At 43.0% G+C, this 17,894-nt stretch overlaps 1 protein-coding gene across 9 annotated transcripts in view; it reads left to right on the top strand.

Moving 5' to 3' along the window:
• Positions 1–16,729, top strand: part of NEO1 (neogenin 1) — a 208,409-nt gene extending 191,680 nt beyond the window's left edge. For 6 of the 9 annotated variants that reach the window (XM_042803981.1, XM_042803980.1, XM_042803977.1 and 3 more), the window contains 8 exons: positions 2,853–2,921; positions 3,756–3,903; positions 5,695–5,933; positions 6,645–6,737; positions 11,875–12,033; positions 13,380–13,634; positions 13,968–14,104; positions 16,523–16,729. In XM_042803981.1, coding sequence (XP_042659915.1) covers positions 2,853–2,921; positions 3,756–3,903; positions 5,695–5,933; positions 6,645–6,737; positions 11,875–12,033; positions 13,380–13,634; positions 13,968–14,104; positions 16,523–16,606 — 1,184 coding nt within the window. In that variant the 3' untranslated portion in view covers positions 16,607–16,729. Of the gene's footprint in view, positions 1–2,852; positions 2,922–3,755; positions 3,904–5,694; positions 5,934–6,644; positions 6,738–11,874; positions 12,034–13,379; positions 13,635–13,967; positions 14,109–16,522 lie in introns of all 9 variants that reach the window. The other 3 variants (XM_042803983.1, XM_042803982.1, XM_042803979.1) reach the window with 2 other exon arrangements.
• The last annotated feature ends 1,165 nt before the right edge of the window (positions 16,730–17,894 follow it).

Genomic DNA, 17,894 nt, shown 5'->3' with positions numbered 1-17,894 from the left:
CTGATGCCTGTGCAGAAGACGCAGCTTGTGCACGTGGCTGATCAGAGCGTATGGTGTAGAAGCAAGGCTTGTGCTCCCTGTCGTGGGGGGACAGGCTGCCCCCCGGAGGCAGTGGGGTACAGTCCTTACGCCCGCGGAGACTGCAGGGAAGAGTCAGGTCGTCCTTCAGGTTGCGCTGCGTGAGAGGTGAGCTCTCCAGAATTCAAAGGGTTTGATCCCTGGTTTCAGGAATTAGATACTGAGAAGCATCTTGGTTAGGTACCTACAGCTGATCGTATTTTGAAACTCGGACTTCGTAGCTCGTCGTTAGCTCTGTGTTTTTGGCAATGTGCAGGCGCTGACACGGCGCAGTCAGGGCCGGTATCGGGCGTCCCTGAGCCGCCCCGCCCGGCGAGGGTGGCGCGCAGGTAGTTACTCCCAAACATGACTGCTTTCTCCTTATCCCCGCCTTCCGGTGGTTTTATCATCTGGATACGATTTATGCCCTTTGTCACGTACACGCATGAGGGGTATATAAAACCTGGAGCTGGCTGTGAGGGTACGCGTTGTTCGGGGCCTGCAGACCCCACGATGAGCCGCACCAGCTCGGCGCGTTACACCCACAGGTGCCACATGGTCCCTGTTGGTCTGTGCAGGTGACTTTGTATATCTTATTATCTACTCTATTATTTTATGTCATCTGTTAACTTCAGTAGCAATTATTTTAATTTTCTTTCACGGTGTTATTAAGGATATTGAATTACACTTGGCCAAGTACAGGTCTGTGCAGAACTCATTAGAAATACCCCTTGTGAATAATGATTCTGCAATTATCATTCTTATTCTTATCAGTTAATTAGTTGTTAATCTTGTTGATATGTGCCACATTGCTTTTTTATTATGCTCATCTTAAGAAAGCGTTGTACGGCACTCAGTAAAATGTTTTATGGAAGTCTAAATATAGTATGTCTGCATAGTTACTGTTACCAACCGAATTTATAGTCTGACATTCAGTTTGTTTGAAAATACCTGTTTTCGATAACACAGAAAGATGGGCATGAAGTATGCCGCCATCTCTTAGCTGTCTGTCACCTTTTCCATGCTCTTGCCTATGGTAAGGCCCCAGCTGCTGCACTAAAAACGCACAGGGTGTCTATTTGTACTTTTAAAGTATTGTCAGTTATTTTTATTCCCCCCTTCTCCTGCAGCTTCTCCGGTGCTCCAACATATCTTCAGCGCCAGGTTCAGTAATTCAGAGAGTTCATCCAAGGGTTTTTTTCATGTCTTTTCAGTGGAGCTCTCTGGTCACACAGTTGTCAATATATTAAATACAAGCCCTTTGAAATTCTGTTAAATTACTTCATTGCTGCTGCAAAATGATTAGTCCAGTACATCAAAAGAGAACGCATTTGCACTGAATGCAGTGTCCGCTCTAGACTGGCAGGTGCAATATGTCTTTCTCACTATGGATTTGTCCTGCCATATGTCTTTTCCGTTATTGTAGACTACGTCTGACTCCTCGCTGTGGACATGTAACGTTCCTTCTTCTCCTTCTCAGGGCTTAATCAGTATTCCTGCTGGTACCTTTTGCAGGTTTTACTAAGTGTCTTTATTTCAAAGTGACTAATTTACAGGCTTTGATGTTAGGTTCACAATTTCCATTTCTTACACATCCTTTAACACTTAGTACCTCTTGATTAGAGCAGTTTTTTAACTGAGAAAATCCTTCTCCTGATTGTGGAACTGCTGAATTTGCAGACTTTTGGGGTTTTGTGGTTTGGGCTTTTTGTGCACAACAGTGTGAAAATGTGCAAAATATTAGGGATTCCCATAACCAGAAGAGTGTTGTTCTTTGCATCTTGCTCTATGTTTCCCCTACTACAGTATTTTTATCGTCCGTGGTAATTTTGCATTAGTGCATTTTAATGAAAACACAGAATTGAAAGAACCGGGGTTTTGGATATCTTTATCTGCAGGAAGCATTCTGCTAACTCAGGAGAGGTCTTAACATTAGAAGTGAACTTGTGACTTTATGCGTCTTGCTGTGGCAGCAAGTGATCTAAATTAGACCTGAATTATGCAAGGGGAAGTACTTGTTAGAGTAAAAAGAGGACAGCATTTCAGTTGGTAGGCCAGCTCTTGCAGTTAGCACCTAGGAGCCCACCTGCAGCAGCTGAGGTTCAGGAGGGGCTGGGTAATTTGCCTCGGGTTATAATAACTGAGGTACAGGTATGTTTTACTTCTCTTGTCAGCCTGTAAACGTAAAGCTTGGAAACTAATTAATTTGTTTTCCCAGGTTTCACCAAAAAAAAAAATTTTGTGATACTTCATTGTCACTTGTGGCGAAGGTGAAAAGAACAGGGAGAAGTTGAAAGCAAGTTTTTATGGATAGGCAGGGACTTAATATTATGGTTACTGTGATTTTGATCCTCCAGAGTCTTCCATGCTTACTGTAATAAGGTATTAGGAAAAGAAACCTGTATAATTACTGTTCCAAGATGATTACGTGTCTGTACAAGTGTGGCAAAGCCATTTGCTTCAATATATACCTGTGTATTACTGCAAATAATTTTTACTATGTTTGTAAAAATGAATACTAGTAGAGGCTCCTATGCTTACTTGGCAAAACAGTAATGCAGGAAACAAATTACTAAATAGCTCTTTTGCAGAAGCGGTTCTCTTCTTGGAGAAACACAGCTGCTGGCCAAAGCTAAATCATGTTGTACGGGAGAGAAAAGGAGGGGAAAGAAATGCTCACAGTGGTTCAGAGAAGTTCTGAAAGAGCTAACTTACAAGTGCTTGCGTGCGTGTTTCTGTGTACGTGTGGGTGTGTATGTATGTATATAAAATTACCACATATACCACCTTTTCAGCTTCAGGATCTGCGGGGAAAGGAAGCCGCCCAGTGGACATAGGGCCAGATTACAAACCACCGCTCGGCGGTAAGTGTTGCTATCAAGCTTTTCCATTTAAAGGCAGTGTCTTTTGGTGTTTCAGCAAGTGATGCTATATCCTACTGAAAATACTGATTACATCTGTTCCAGTGACTTTTTCTCTATGATGATAGCTGTTCCCACTCAAGAAATTGTATCATACTTCTGTCATCATGTTCTTGCCTGCTGTGTGGGGTATATGGAAAAAACATCATCGCATGCATTTACATTTCAGTCTTGATAAGCAGATTTCGTTCCCAGTCTAGTTTTAAATGGCTGCTATAGTGCACAAGTGTAAAATTAATTCAGGAAGAACATATTAGGAGGAAAAAATACCATCTTAACTCCTTCTCTTTATTAGCACTGTGCATTGCGGAAGCCTTGCCCTAAGGTAACACTCATTAGTGTTACAGAAAATGTGTTTCTTTCAGAGGAGAGTGACCACGGTAGAATACTGATACCGATTCGCGTGATTATTGGGTCTGAGGGGATGCCTGTTGTGCTGTAGCTTTAGCAAGGTCCCAGGTTAACTTGCCTTGGACTCTAAACGATTGAATTTTTTAATGGTAGCTCTTTGAGTAGGGTGAGCATAAATTTTTATAGACTGTTAGTTGGAAATGGATCTACCAAACATCTTCTAGATTTAACAATTGTACAAAACCACAGTTGGCAAATGACAAAAAAATAAGCAAGCCCTTCACTTGCAATCCGAGCAGACAAACCATCTTCCTCATTCTGCTAATGCCTGTGATTCTAGAAGTCCTTGATGGGCACTGCTTGCTTTCGATGGGGAATTTTCCTGTGTAATAAATAACAGCTTTCTCTCATCTCAAACTCTTTCAGGCAGTAACAGCCCCCACGGAAGTCCTACTTCTCCCTTGGACAGCAACATGCTCCTTGTAATCATCGTGTCTGTTGGTGTGATCACCATTGTGATCGTGGTGATAGTCGCTGTCTTCTGCACCCGTCGTACAACTTCTCACCAAAAAAAGTAAGATGTCTGGGTGGCACTTTGCCCTGTCCTACCTTTCTCACCCAGTTCTCTTACTTAATCTTTTCTTTATGCTGCTTTAGGATTTATTGCTTTTATGTCTTGGGGGCTGTAGAAATTCTGTTCTGACAACAGATCGGTAATGCGTTTGAATTCTTGTGTTCAGAAGACGACGTGCATCGATGTAGCTAAGTTATCGTGCACGTGGTGATGATGATGTTCTGTTTTACCTAATCCGTGTTTCAGAGTTTACAAACCATCAAGAGTTTATGGGCAAACTGGGGCACTGCTTTCATGTATACCTACACTCTCCCTGAGGAGAAATTATTTAAAGTACTGTTTCCAAACTCCAGCCAATACATCTGTTTAGAGCTGTGAGAGCTCAGCAGTTCAGGCAGATTCTCACTTCTGTTCTCAGCATGTGGCTTCACTGTGTGGCATAGGTTTATAAGCTGTTGTGTGATAATACCCAATTTGTAGATAGATCACTGGAGTGGAATCTGAATCTGGTGCTGGACTCCTTAGAAAAGTGCTCCAAAATCCTAAATATAGGTGTGCATCTGAATTCTTCCCTCACTTAGAGCATCTGAATGAAGACTACAGCAGCAATGCTTCTGTTTAGAGGCTCCTGAAGGTTGTTTCTTCATGTTCTTTGAAAGAACTGAAAGCCTTTGTTTAAGTTTGAAAAGACTCCGTTAATGCAAAATAGAGTTTTCAGTGATTAAAAGCCAAGCTTAGAAGCTAATCTCCACTTCCTTTGCGGAAGCTGAACCATCCTACAGAAATGCAAGTTCTGCAGGAGAGGGGAGCCAGGATATATGAGCGATGGTCTGGCTGCTGGAGGATATGCTTGGGAAAGGGCAAAATTCATGGGCCTGTGCCCAGGAGACGTATTTTATTTTGAAAGAGCAGAAATAACCCTGTGACATCTTGCTTTTGTTTTCCTAGTTTCTAAATGCCACCTCTCTTGCATGCAGCAGCCCCCAACCTTCTGATCCGTTTTACTCGTTCCGCTGCGGTGCTCAAAGCAGGGTGCCGGGAGCACGTCTGGCTGCAAGTCACCTACACGAGAGGCTCCGTTCATTAATATTTTCAAAATTGTATTCAGCCATATCTTAGCCGTTTCTAGGATGTGTGCTACTGAGGAGGGACACCTTCCTCCATCATTGTCAGGGCCCAAAGCGAGGAGTGTGGGTGGAGGGCAGTGCTCGAAGTCTACATTTTACTTTTCCAAAAATCCGTCATGTCAGATGTCTGCCTCACGATCAGGTTGCTGCCGCTGTTATTCAACAGCGATGAAAAAGCACATCAGTTAGAGGTGTCTAACCTGAGCGGTGGTGAAATGAATATTCTTGTCATTAATCTTTAGAGCTAACCATCCTATTGGGATAATTGGCTATTTGCACATTCCTTCTACAGCTGTTGTTTGAGGTTGTTTGTAAGCCCTGGAGTACGGGCACAGCATGATGTACGTACGCTTCGTGTTTAGAATATTCTCTTAATAACCGTAAGTACTGGAAACTTAATTTTTGTTAATGAAAGCTCAGACTGTAGAGCACAGTTCTGCAGCATGTGGTAGCATTTGAGACAAATTTCATGGCATCAGAGTTGCAGAATATGCTTGGAGATGTCAGATGTGCTTATATGTAAAATTCAAAGCTTCCTGCCCAGTGGGTAGTTTTTGCTCAGCTGGATACAAGATCTGAAGGAAATCTCAGTGAAAATTTGCCTTTTTCAACAAGTGAAAGGAAGCCCACATCTAAGAACATCTCATTTGCTTTCCTTCCCAAGGAAAAGAGCTGCCTGCAAATCAGTGAATGGGTCCCATAAGTACAAAGGAAACTCCAAAGATGTCAAGCCTCCTGACCTTTGGATCCATCATGAAAGACTGGAGCTAAAACCCATTGATAAATCTCCAGATCCCAATCCAATCATGACAGATACCCCAATCCCTCGCAACTCCCAAGACATCACCCCAGTTGATAATTCCATGGACAGCAATATCCATCAAAGGCGGAACTCCTACAGAGGTGAGCTGTCAACGAGTATTTGGGCCCTGATGTTTAAAATTAAGTACGTTTTACTGTATCTGGTGAAATCACTTTACTGACCTATTATTCAGTTACCCTTATGTCTTTTTGCTGTTCTTTTCCAAGTAGTGAGTTGGTATTGTGCCTAGTTTATAAGACTGAAAAGGGTGGATCACATGTTGTAGTGAGAAAATGGAGTGCCCCAGAGTTAAATCATGAACTTCCCTTGGTCAATACTGATTAGGAATCAGAAGATTATCTAACAAGTGTTTCATATTAAACTGCTGAGAGACGTGTGTGACGTTCTTTCAGCAGTCACACACACAAAATCAGGTTTTGGTGCTTTAACCAGCTACTGCTCACCTCTTGAGGTGTGGGTGAGTTTTCACCCGGTGAGTGGTTAACTTGGTAATCCAGCATGCCTCACCCATAGGTGTGACTGTGCTGCCACTCACTGCCCAGAGCTGCACTGCCAAGGGTTTGTGTTTGCGTTATGGCCTGGAGAATTTCTCCAGTTCGCAGTAATCTTTACCCTAACTGTCCTCTTTTCCCCCTTCTAGTGAAGGTTGAGAGAGCTGTTTTTATCAATTATGAGTCACAGAACTGCTTGCAAACAGGACAGCCCAGAAATAGCGAAGGATTGAAATAGTCTGTATCACAGAAGTCTCGTCTTGCTGCAGTGGTAAATAACCTTCACCGGTTTTCTTTCAGGGCATGAGTCAGAGGATAGCATGTCCACACTGGCAGGAAGAAGGGGGATGAGGCCCAAGATGATGATGCCTTTTGATTCTCAACCACCTCAGCGTAAGTCAACAGCCCACCTACCAGCTGGCTTGAAATTGGGAGCACCCAAACAAGCCGTGCTGATACTGTATGCACAGGCACACACCCCCACATACTGCTTTCCTCCTTACCTCTCCCAAGTAATTCTGTCATATCTGCTGCAGAAACAGTTCACAGAAGACATCCCGAGTCCCTTATTGTGAAGGCAGAGTTAGATCAAGTTAAAAGGAGAAACTCGGTAGCTGTATTGGAGCAAGCAGGAGGCATGCTGCGAAAGCGGGGAAGAGTGTCCAGCAGTCTGTCTGTCTGACAGGGAGAGCCTGTGAGCCCGGCTGCTTTTTATAGTCCATTCCCACTGTGCTCTGCCAGTATCCAGCTGTTACGGAGGAACTGGAGAGAGCTGGTACATCTCTGTCAGGTGGATCTCCTCTGTTTTCTCCTCCCCAGGCCAAACTATCATCGCCTTTTTCGCCTCCCCTCATGGGGCAGCTACTCCATCCCCTTTATCCCTTTAGTTGCCATTCTCAGAACCTTCTCTAACTTTACTACATGCTGCTTGAGATTCAGAGAGGCCAGAGCTGCACACAGTACCACCAGGGTTTTACAGAGCAGGAAACAGCGTCTTCTGCCTTGTTCTCAATACCTTCCTTGCTGAATGAGGTACAGCATTCTGTTGGCTTGTTGGCTGCCACTGCATATTGAGCTAAAGGTATCAGAGATCCGTCAGCCATATCTCCAAAAACTCTTTGCTGAATTGTAACCACCAGCTCCGAGTTCAGCATCATATAAGTACTGTTTGGATAATTTTTCCCTCAGTGTATTACTGTACATTGAAGCGATGCTAAAGTTTACCTGCCATCTTTTTGCTCGCTCTGTCAGTCTTATGAGGCCCTTCTGGAGTTCCTTGCCCTCCGAATAGCATTTGACTGCCCCAAAGACCTCAGTATTATTGACAGACTTGAGATTTCTCCAGTTGCTTCCATGTCTGGGCTATTGAAAAAGATAATTGATTAAAGGCAGTCCCAGTACTGATACCTGGGGGAATCTCCTGCTGACTCTCCTCTGTCTTGAAAATTGATCATCAAGCCCTTCTCTTGGCTTCATAGCTGTAATCAGCTTTCAGTCCATAAAAGAGCTTTCCCTCAGCAGCAACTTAGTGTTTTAACTTTGGAACGGAGCCTTGTCAGAGCCTTTTTGAAAATTTAGCTGTACTATATTCGCTGGTTCTCTTTACTGACATATCTACTGTCTCGAAACTCTCAGATCAGTGAAGCAGGATTTACTTTCACAGGAGTCATGCTTACTCTTTCCTAAAAGACCGTGTTTACCCATATCTGCAGCGAGCTTACTCTTAGACTGAAGCAGTCAACACAACTGCTGTCCCCACTGCATGGACAGCTAGTTGTGAAGCAGTTCTTGACCAGCTGCAGCTTGTAGTCCACCCTCCTACGGTAAACCAAGCTCAGTATGGATTTATGCTAAAATGTGGTAGTGGCTCAGGAGCAGCTTCAGGAGCAACTCAGCTGCTCACCCAGTAGGAGAGAACGAGAAAGGCGGGGCAATAGATCACCTTGTGTCTCGGTGCAAGGCATCCCCACTCGTGAGCGAGTCCCCTGATTTACTGAGCAGAAGAAACGGCTCTGACGGAGTAACGCTGCTCATCTTTTGGAAGGGATACCAGAAGCCTGAAATACATCCAGTAGCTTTGCTCCACAGGGTGTGTATTATAGAAATGTATTAGAACGTGGACAGGTCATACACCACTGATAGGGGCTGAGGTTTTGCGAGTCTAGCAGAGCAGACTCTTAAATGAGGAGGTTGTCTGGTTTGTTATTTCCCTGTCAGTTAATGATGATTTGAGCAAAAGTGCTGAACTGAAATTTTGTCGAGGCAGTAGAAATATATTTTTATTATTATTACGAAGTATTTTAATAATTAAACGATATAGCTACTTTTCAAATTATGACATCTGAGATGAATGGGACTTGGCTAAACCTCTGAACAGCTAGACTGAAAGCTTGACTTGAGCACACAAGTAAAAAGTACAAAAGTTAACGTGCAGTGACAGAACTGTGAGGCAAAATTACACAGTGCTTATCTGGTCTGAGCTTTAGACTTCCTTGAGCACTATGTTCATGTTCAGCCCTGTAGCCAGGTAATTTTTACCACAACCTCTTGTGCTTTATGGAATGATTTCAGGCCAGTCCGTTACGTTTCAACTTTCTGGCTTTTTGCTTTATTTACCTGAACTGAGTGCTTGGTTTTCTTGGCCTCCACATACTTTCAAGCGTCCCGATGCCCTGATTAGCTCACTTTGTGAATTTTCAACTGTTCCCTTGTTTTACAATCTTTTTACAAGAGTAGTATATTTTCTTGGTTTATAAAATAAGTAGTCTGGCGCTTCTTGTTTTCTCCCAATTTTACATGTATGAGGAGGTTGTAGAGGATGCAGTTTTACACTAATAATCTTTACTCTGATTAGTTTCTTAGAAGTTTGTCTGCTCTCAGATACGGGTGTCTGACAAGGGACATTGCAGCTATGGGATTCTGATGATTTCCTGTCCCGTGGCAGGTGCTAGAACATGATGAATTCCGACTTGTGCGACCCCATAACAAATTGAGACTGCAATAAATCTTACTTTGCACTCTTCCAAGTGGTTTTGTCTCTAAATGGGATGCAGTATTAAATACACATAGTGTAAGATAAACTCATGTAGGAGCCCATGCTGAAGTGTGGCCAAGTTCTCCACAAAAACAGCATAGCAGAGTACCCCTCATAGTATGTTACTCGGTAAGAAAAGATACTCAGCAACTTAGGAGATCAGTCCCACATAGGACGAAAGACGTACAGTTGACACGAGTGATACAGCAGTGATACCTATTTTCGGGAGGTAGTATATTCCAGTTCTACCTTTTGACTGTATTCAAGCTGATGTGCTAATACTGGCAGATGCAGCTGCGGGTACGATTTCTCCTTGCAGCACTAAAGCCAGCTGTGACATCCCTTTTTGATACCAGCCCTGCTGTGTTTGCTTGAAAAGCCTATCTCTTTCCCCCCCTTTATTAGATATTGCCTTGCCCGGAAAGAACGCACCAGACGCAGACGCAGCTGGTTTGGCGTGAGGGGTTAGCATCAGGCACTACGTGTCAGGAAGGATACACAAGGTCTTCTGGTGCCTTAGGGCTTGAGATTAGTTTTGTGACTGTGTTTGACTTTTTATCCTATTTGAAAAAGCTCTAAGGGCTTCCAGCTGTAGGTTTCTATTTTATAGTAAGTGGACACATTAAATATAATGTCTTTAGATACCTTTTTGCAGAAGCTGCACAGAAAACTGACACTGGCACGTGAGGCCCTTTCTCAGCAAGCAACACAGAAGGCCAGGACCATTTAGCGTGTTTAAGTCGGTGCCTGCAGAAACCTTCCCCGGTCCCGTAGCATTCAGATCTAGTTGCTTACCTCTTAAATACTAAACTAGGATAAATTCAGTATGTTCAATTTGAGTATCATTTACAGTATGCCTGCTTAGTTCTTTCTTTGACAACTGGAATACAAAAATTCTGGAAGGATACCAGGAAGCAAAGCGCTTTTTCTTTCGTAACACACCCCATTTCTCTTTGTCCAGTTCCTCATCTGAACTTTTCCTTGAAATTAAACAGTGCGTCACGGTCTTCATTAAGAGCTGCTGGTAGAACATACTGCTTTTAGACCTGTGAGGCAAAAGCCCAGCAGTGTAGCTGGATGGCTGGGTGAACTTTCTGGGGATGTGGCTTTTCACTGGATCAGGTTTTCCCCACTTGCTCACCGGATTCTGCTTTGGCTAGTGCTTCAGAGCTACTACGATTTTGTGGTGGTCTCTTTATCTCCAAGCTTTTAGGAAATGTCTTGAAAGGTGTAGTATATGTGCATGATTTTTTATTGTGGTTGCAAAAACATACAGGCGGTCTTTTATACTAACGTCCATTATACTTGATAGTGACTGAAATGCTCGCTGAAACACAGGCGTAGACCAGTGGTTCCTATAAATAGTAATAATTAATATGTTTGTGCCTCTCAAATTTTATGCCGTAACATCTGTATGGCTCCTACCTTGCTGACATGTAAGAGAACTCCTGGTGTCTCTGATGACCGTTGCCTCTGCCTGGATTTCTGATCACCCAGCTTTTGTGGGTGATTCCTCCGTTCGCCAGTTCCCTGCAAGGCAAAGTGGCATTTTAATCTTGCTCGAAGCTTTTAGCGAGAATATCTGACTTTTCACATCTGCTTGACAGCTGTTTCACAGGACTTAAATCTAGAACCTGCTGATTTCTCAGTATTAGAGTTTAGTTACTCTTTATGGTGCTAGCGATAGCATTTCTCCCCTGCTTTTTGTGTTGAAACTCTTTCTTTTGAATGATTTTAAGCAATTAAGTATTTTATTCTGCCGTAAGAACTGAATTCTGTGTGTGCTTTTCCTACCAGCTGGTGAGTAGTGAGAGTTTATTTTGCTGTTACCGCAGAAGGGTGAGAGCAAGTGATGATTTATGTTAAGTATAAAATTCATGTGTCTCAAACAGGAAAAAGAAAACAGCAAGATGGAAAAAGAGGCTTTTGGTTTGAGTGTTCTAGAGCAGAGCTTTAATAAGTCTGTAGAGAGGGAATTAGCGGAGCCTTTGGTGTCTTGCCCTACTCTTATCGTTTGTCTTGCATTATTTAATTAACCAAAGATGCCACGTTTGGTTACAACGTTAAGAAATTCAATGACAGCCAGAAATTATTTTGGAATTTGAGCTCATATGTCTCCTGTATCAGGTCTGACATTTATAGCACAGCATGAAATACACTGAAGTTCTAAAGGGAGCTAAACTTTATTTTTCTCAAGTGCAACAGAAAGTGCTTGCAAGATAGAGCCGAGAGAGATGTACTTTCTGCAAAGGGAAATGAAACGCTCTGCCTCTTTTGGGGGTCTTGTGTCTTGGCACGGAGCGAGCTAAAGTGCTGGAGCAGAGTTGGAAAATTGATATTGAAGCATGTCATCTCAGTGTCGCTGTAAATCTGCTGAGCGGTGGCTCCCCCCCCGTTCAGCGGCTTTGTGGGAGAAGGGAGGGGTATGGTGCATTTCAGTACATGTGCATGCTTGTCTGTATGTTAAGCGTTTTTCTGTCTTGTATTCATTCACAGCTGTGATTAGTGCTCATCCCATCCATTCACTCGATAACCCTCACCATCATTTCCACTCCGGCAGCCTCGCTTCTCCAACTCGCAGCTATCTCCATCACCAGGTCAGCCCGTGGCCGATTGGCACATCCATGTCCCATTCAGACAGGGCCAATTCCACAGGTGAGACACGACCGATCAGATAGATTGTGCTTGTAATGGAACGATGAGTGAAACATGTGGGAAGCAGAGCCTGAACCCCACCTTGGTCAGCCTCCGCTGTGGTGGTCCGTGAGAGGCAGGGTGACGGGTTTAAGTGCAGACAGTCCTGGACAGATGGAGTTTTCCGTAAACAGCTTCTTGTGTAGATCACATACTGATCGTTAAGATACGTGATGATGGCCTTGGAAAAGGAGGCTTGATGTTTTATATGCAACCTCACATAGGAAGATTCCTTGTTGTAAAGCCTTCAACCCTGGAGTCTGAAACATCGGTTCAAATCTAATTTGAACTACTTAATGTAACTTTTTTCCTAATTAGTTGTGTTTAAGACTGAGAGACGACACAAGTCCAAACTGAGAGCTGACATCAGTCAGTCTTCCTGAACCACACAGAAAGTTGTGGTGATTTCTATGCAGCATTTTCAGCCTTGAAGTGCAGTCGTTTGCAATAGTTTTTGTAATGTTTCCAGTGCCCTGAAGAATTCTGAAGCAGCAGTGTTGCTAAATTGCCCACAGGTGACATCCTGAGATGAAGGAAATCCTGAGCTTCTCTAGTTTAAGGTCTACATTTTAATTAAGGTGCTACAGCCAACAGCGCTGTTTCCTTATGAAAACAATTAATGAGGCTGCAAATATACAGGCAGATGGTATGTTAGAGGCAGAGGTTTCCCTTGTTCTGTTCATGCTGCCGAAGCGACAGCTCTCACAATCCCCGTCTTTTCCCGCCTGTGGTCCGAGTAGGCTCACAATGCCCTAAATTCATGGTGCCAGCTCATTGTGCCAGTGGAGCAGGGTGGAGCCCGCTGCAGACAAACACATGAAGCTTGTGGTTTCATTTTAGCTTTCAGCAAGCAAAAGGATTTCAAGTCTGTCCTCTCAGAAAAAAAAATTTGGCTCTTCTGTATGCACTACAGTGATATATGCTTAATCTCTACCTATTTAAGAATGCCGATACTGTGAAACACTCAAGGGTAAAATGAGAATGAAGATTTGTGTTCCACGCTGTTTACCTGAGGTGTTATGACATGTAGCTGTTGCAGTGCAAAACTTTTGATTTGATGTTATGCCTGTGGAGTCATTCCATTCCCAAGCTTCTTTTGTTATTAGACAGTCATTGCCGTTCACCTTGGAACAGGACGGTCACGCAGAATCGGTGTTTTAATCTGTGAATTCACTTGGCTTATAACAGCGGTTTGGGAAGAGGTGCTTGCAGACACCACTGTTTTGTTTCCATCTGACCAGCGAGCACTTCTGTTAAAGAAAATAAACCACTTTTTTTTTTTTTTTTTTTTTTTTTGCCTGTTGTAGAATCTGTTCGAAACACACCTAGCACGGACACCATGCCGGCTTCCTCCTCTCAGACGTGCGCTGACCACCAGGATCCTGAAAGCACCACAGGGTCTTACCTGGCTAACTCCCAGGAGGAGGATTCAGGGCAGAACCTCCCGACGGCACACGTCCGTCCTTCCCACCCGCTGAAGAGCTTTGCGGTGCCAGCGGTTCCCCCGGCCGGCGCCGCGTACGACCCTGCATTGCCAAGCACGCCACTACTGACTCAGCAAGGTGAGCGGGCGGAAAGCGGCAAGACCCGCTTGCCTAAAAGAGGAAAAGGAGGTTTTTAAGAAGAAAATGAGAGAAGCTCCCTATGGGGTGGGGGTAGAGTTGACCATCAAAGGAAGTATGTCAGAGACCGGAGTGAATATTGTTGGTATAATTCTCGAGGCCCTTTTCCCTTACGTACACAGATAAACTAGACAGGAATTCAAATTCAGCACTCCATAATTTGAAGCGTTCATTTTCCTCTAATAGATTCCTTTTTATTCTCCTACTTTTAAGAGCTTTCAAGGCAAAAGAAGTAATTAACTGAGGCATAACTGTGTAACAATTTATTTTAAGCTCCTAACCATCCAGTTCACTCGGTGAAGACTGCGTCAATTGGGACTTTAGGAAGAACTCGGCCTCCTATGCCGGTGGTAGTTCCCAGTGCCCCTGATGTGCAGGAGACCACCAGGATGCTTGAGGACTCGGAAAGCGTAGGTACTCTTACACTGCCAGGGGCTTTCTTTGGCAGTGCTTATCAAACTGTGGTGAATCTCTCTTTATGTGATACTTGGAAACTTCAGGAGTGTCTGCACCGAGACTTTCAAAGGCAGGGGACAGTGAGGCTCCTGATTTCCACCAAGTGCCACTGCTTGTTAACCCACGTTAAAAAAGTTAATGCAAATACCTTCTACACAAGGCAGTAAAGAAACAGTTAAATTGCAAGTACTAGTAGTGCTGTCTGAATCTGGAAACTACTTAAGAGCATACCTTCATTCCTAATTACACCACACTCTAAACAGATGCAGGGCTTCCGTCTATTCCGGTCCACAAGGCCCACTCAGTCAAAAAGTGCAAAACCTTGGACAACATTTTGGCTGAGCTGAGGCTATTGGCTGAACACAGAGTAACATTCTCTGAGATTTCCTTTCCTGACTCATGCTCAGCGCTTCTGGTTTCTGCTAACCTATCACAAGTACAAAACGAGGGGAGTAAAGACAGATACCATTCAGCGCTAGTCTTGTCTTTACAGTGCGTGGTGCTTAATGGAGCTTTGGTTTCTGACTTGGGCTTCTATATTCAGGCGTCTGGACTGGAGCTGTAGAAGTGCCCTGCACATCTGTTTGTTGCCTGCTTATCTTGATGTAAAGAGCATCTTTGTTCACAGAGCTGAAGGCCTCCAACAGTGCCGTTTGCTCTTCTGTACAGCTTAAGATGTTGCGTTCACACTCGCTTGGAGATGTCATTTATTTCTGTGTTTTGCCAGCATACTGTGCCTGGAGCCTCTTAAAGTCATGCAGCTGCAGCTTCCTGGCCTGCTGCAGAGCAGCCAGAGCGCGATTGCAAATGGAAAATTTAGCGTCAATGCCACAGTGCTTCAAGCCATCACCCCAAATATGATCTTAGATACTTGTGTGAAAGTCTTCTGACTTTCAGGGAAAAATGCAACCAATTGTTGGGCTTCTTTGGAAACAACTTTTAGGAAGTGATGAGGATATTTTGGGTGTCAGGCACTGGAGGAACTGTTTTCCTTTCAAATTGCAAGCCAGGAAGTTAATGTATTAGCTAGTGTATTATTGCTACAGGAAATGCATGTTTTAAATGATTCTTTTTTTTCCTCTTTTCCTTATTGTCCTTTCCTTTTGTCACCCGCTTGATTTGGTGCACGTTTGCCCTTCTGCCTCACTCCTACTTTTTTTTTTTTTTGGTTGGTACCAAAAATATACCCATTGCTTTGTTCATCACCGAGTTTATAATCTTTAAATATATCCATTAATGAATTAGTACATTATAAAGTCACCACAGCACACTAAATACTAGTTAGGTTATGAGTTTTAGGATTAGGTAGTGACTGAATTTATTCTGTTTTTTTTTTATGAGAGCCTTTATGGAATGAGTGTATGTCCAGCTCACTGCTATTTATCATTGTCAATAGTCAGCAGATAATGCATTGGATACAGAACAGAGATGACTTTTCTGGTACAATCTAGATTGCTTGGTAAACTGGAAGGGGCCTGCTGCGTTCATTTCTCTTTAAATGAAGGAAAAGGTTTGTATCCAGAAGCAAAGCAGCAAGATCACAGTCAAGGGTGAAGGCTCCACTCTGGGAAGGACTTGAGTTTGACAGTACACAGTCAGCTGAGCAGCAGCTTTAATATTAGAGTCTAGCCAAGAAAGTCTGATAATGGACCTTAAATGTATAGAGCAGAAACTATCAAACAGGAGTTCTCTTGCTTCTAATCTAGCATCAGCAGAGCTGGCGGTGGAATGCCACATGCAGCCTGGCTTGCCTTCTGTGAAAACAATGTTGAGAGCACAGAGGGTTTGGAGAGGTGCTCCAAGAACATAAGGGCTTGAAACCTGCTCAGTACTGGGAAAGACTTGGTCAGCCTAGAAAAGGTTCTGAGATTAATTAGTTCATGGTATCTATCTACATACATGCCCTGGTAACAGAATGGGTAGAGCTGTGCAGTATAGTGGAAGCTAGACAACTGCAGCTAAAAATGGAGTCTGATTTTAGCAAGCATAATTACTCTCAAAACAGTTTTATTGAAGTGATGCCTTTGACCTTTTTTTCCAATTAAGCCGGGAAGCTTTTTCTAAAATATCTACTTTGGTTCAAAGGAAGCTGTTATCTTGAAGCAGGAATGGATAAAAGGAAAACAGATAAGATGATCACAGTCTTAAAAATAAGAAACTATGAATCTCTATTGCAAAAAGATCAGCACTTAAAATAGAAAGTTGTTTCAAGTCATTAATTCCTGTAACTGTCAATAAATCTGCTTCTGCTTAATCACGTGTCAGGGTCACAATCTACACCGGAATCACTGACCATTTCTTCTTAGTTCTCATTCTGTCCCTCTTTCAAGAAAGCAAGTCAGCCTGTCAGTAACTCTTTACATCTCCCACAGAATTATGAACCGGATGAGCTGACCAAAGAGATGGCCCACCTGGAAGGACTTATGAAGGACCTTAATGCCATCACTACAGCATGACCACCTTCACCAGGACATGACTCCAACGCGTTTCACAAGTCTTGGGACTCAGCCTTGGAACACAAGGAATTGTACAGAGGGGAAAAAAAAAGATTAAAAAAAAAAAAAAAAAAAAAAAAAAAACCAGAAAGAGAGACAGCACATGAGAGCATACACAGAAAGCAACCGAACCAACCAGTGCATTTGTGCTAGAGCTGGTCCAAGAGAGACGACCGTTCTTGTCATCGTCCTGCAATGAAGTCATTGCCAAGTTGAATTCCATTTACCTGCTGAAGACCATGCAGGATGGGACGCATCAGGCTGAAATCTAGCATCCAGACAAAAGGAAAAAAAGTGGACCTCACATTTTTTTTTCTGGTCAGGTTTTGTCTCAGTGGTGTGATTGCCCTGCCTTTTCAGTGTTGGACATTCGCATTTATGTACAATTTTATTTGTGTTTTTATTTTATCTTTTTTTATAAAAAGCAAAAAAATATTGTAATAAAAAAAAAAGGAGAAACTGTTGTTTTCCACAGCCTAGACTGACGTTTGACTGCTTGTTCTATTGTGTATGAAAATTCATTGCCAGTGTGGGTTGTTGTTTTGTTTTTTTATTCTGCGTATAATTACATCCCCTTCTGGCAGTTAATCCATGGCCTTTTGGGATGCTGCACTGCTATTTGTAAGCTTTTTTTATTATTTTTATATTATAATTATTAAAAGCCTGACTTTCTCCTCTCATCACTGTGAGATTACCAGTCTGTTTGAATTGAAATGTAATTTGAAAGGCTTGTTTGTCGCTTTTTGTGCAGTTTCAATATTTTGAGTGGGGAAAAGTAGATGGGGAAGGGGAGGGGATCCAGTGGGAGGTTTCATTATTGTTGTTTTCCTGTCTTTCTACCTTGACTCGAAAGACTGAAGAAAATGAAAGCATCTTCTGTAACGTCCTTCCTTGTAACTTTGGCATACTGTGTCTCTGGTTACTGAATTGCAGTGGGAGTCTCATTTAGAATCATTGAAAAAAAAATTCCTCCTGTAAAGTAGGGTTCCGTTCCTTATGTTTAGATGACACTACAGCTTATTTTGGCAACAGTGCTCTGTTTTGTTGTTGTTAGTTTAAAGATCACATCATGAAACATGAAAGTGCAGATTGAGAGCTTAGCACAGGCAGCAGTGCACAACACTTCTCTGCTGGTGGTGCTTAGATTTGAGCTACATGGACCTCCCAGAAGCAGAGAACTGTGGACCTCTTCTCATCAGCAACACACCCCGTCATACTTTTGAGAACACTACATGTCCACAGGATCCTT

The sequence above is a fragment of the Tyto alba genome, unplaced genomic scaffold, assembly GCF_018691265.1.
Source record: "Tyto alba isolate M040663 unplaced genomic scaffold, T.alba_DEE_v4.0 Super-Scaffold_41, whole genome shotgun sequence".
Lineage (NCBI taxonomy): Eukaryota > Metazoa > Chordata > Aves > Strigiformes > Tytonidae > Tyto > Tyto alba.
Note: the sequence above shows the minus strand (reverse complement) of the source record. Positions and strands in the feature narration are given on the sequence as shown.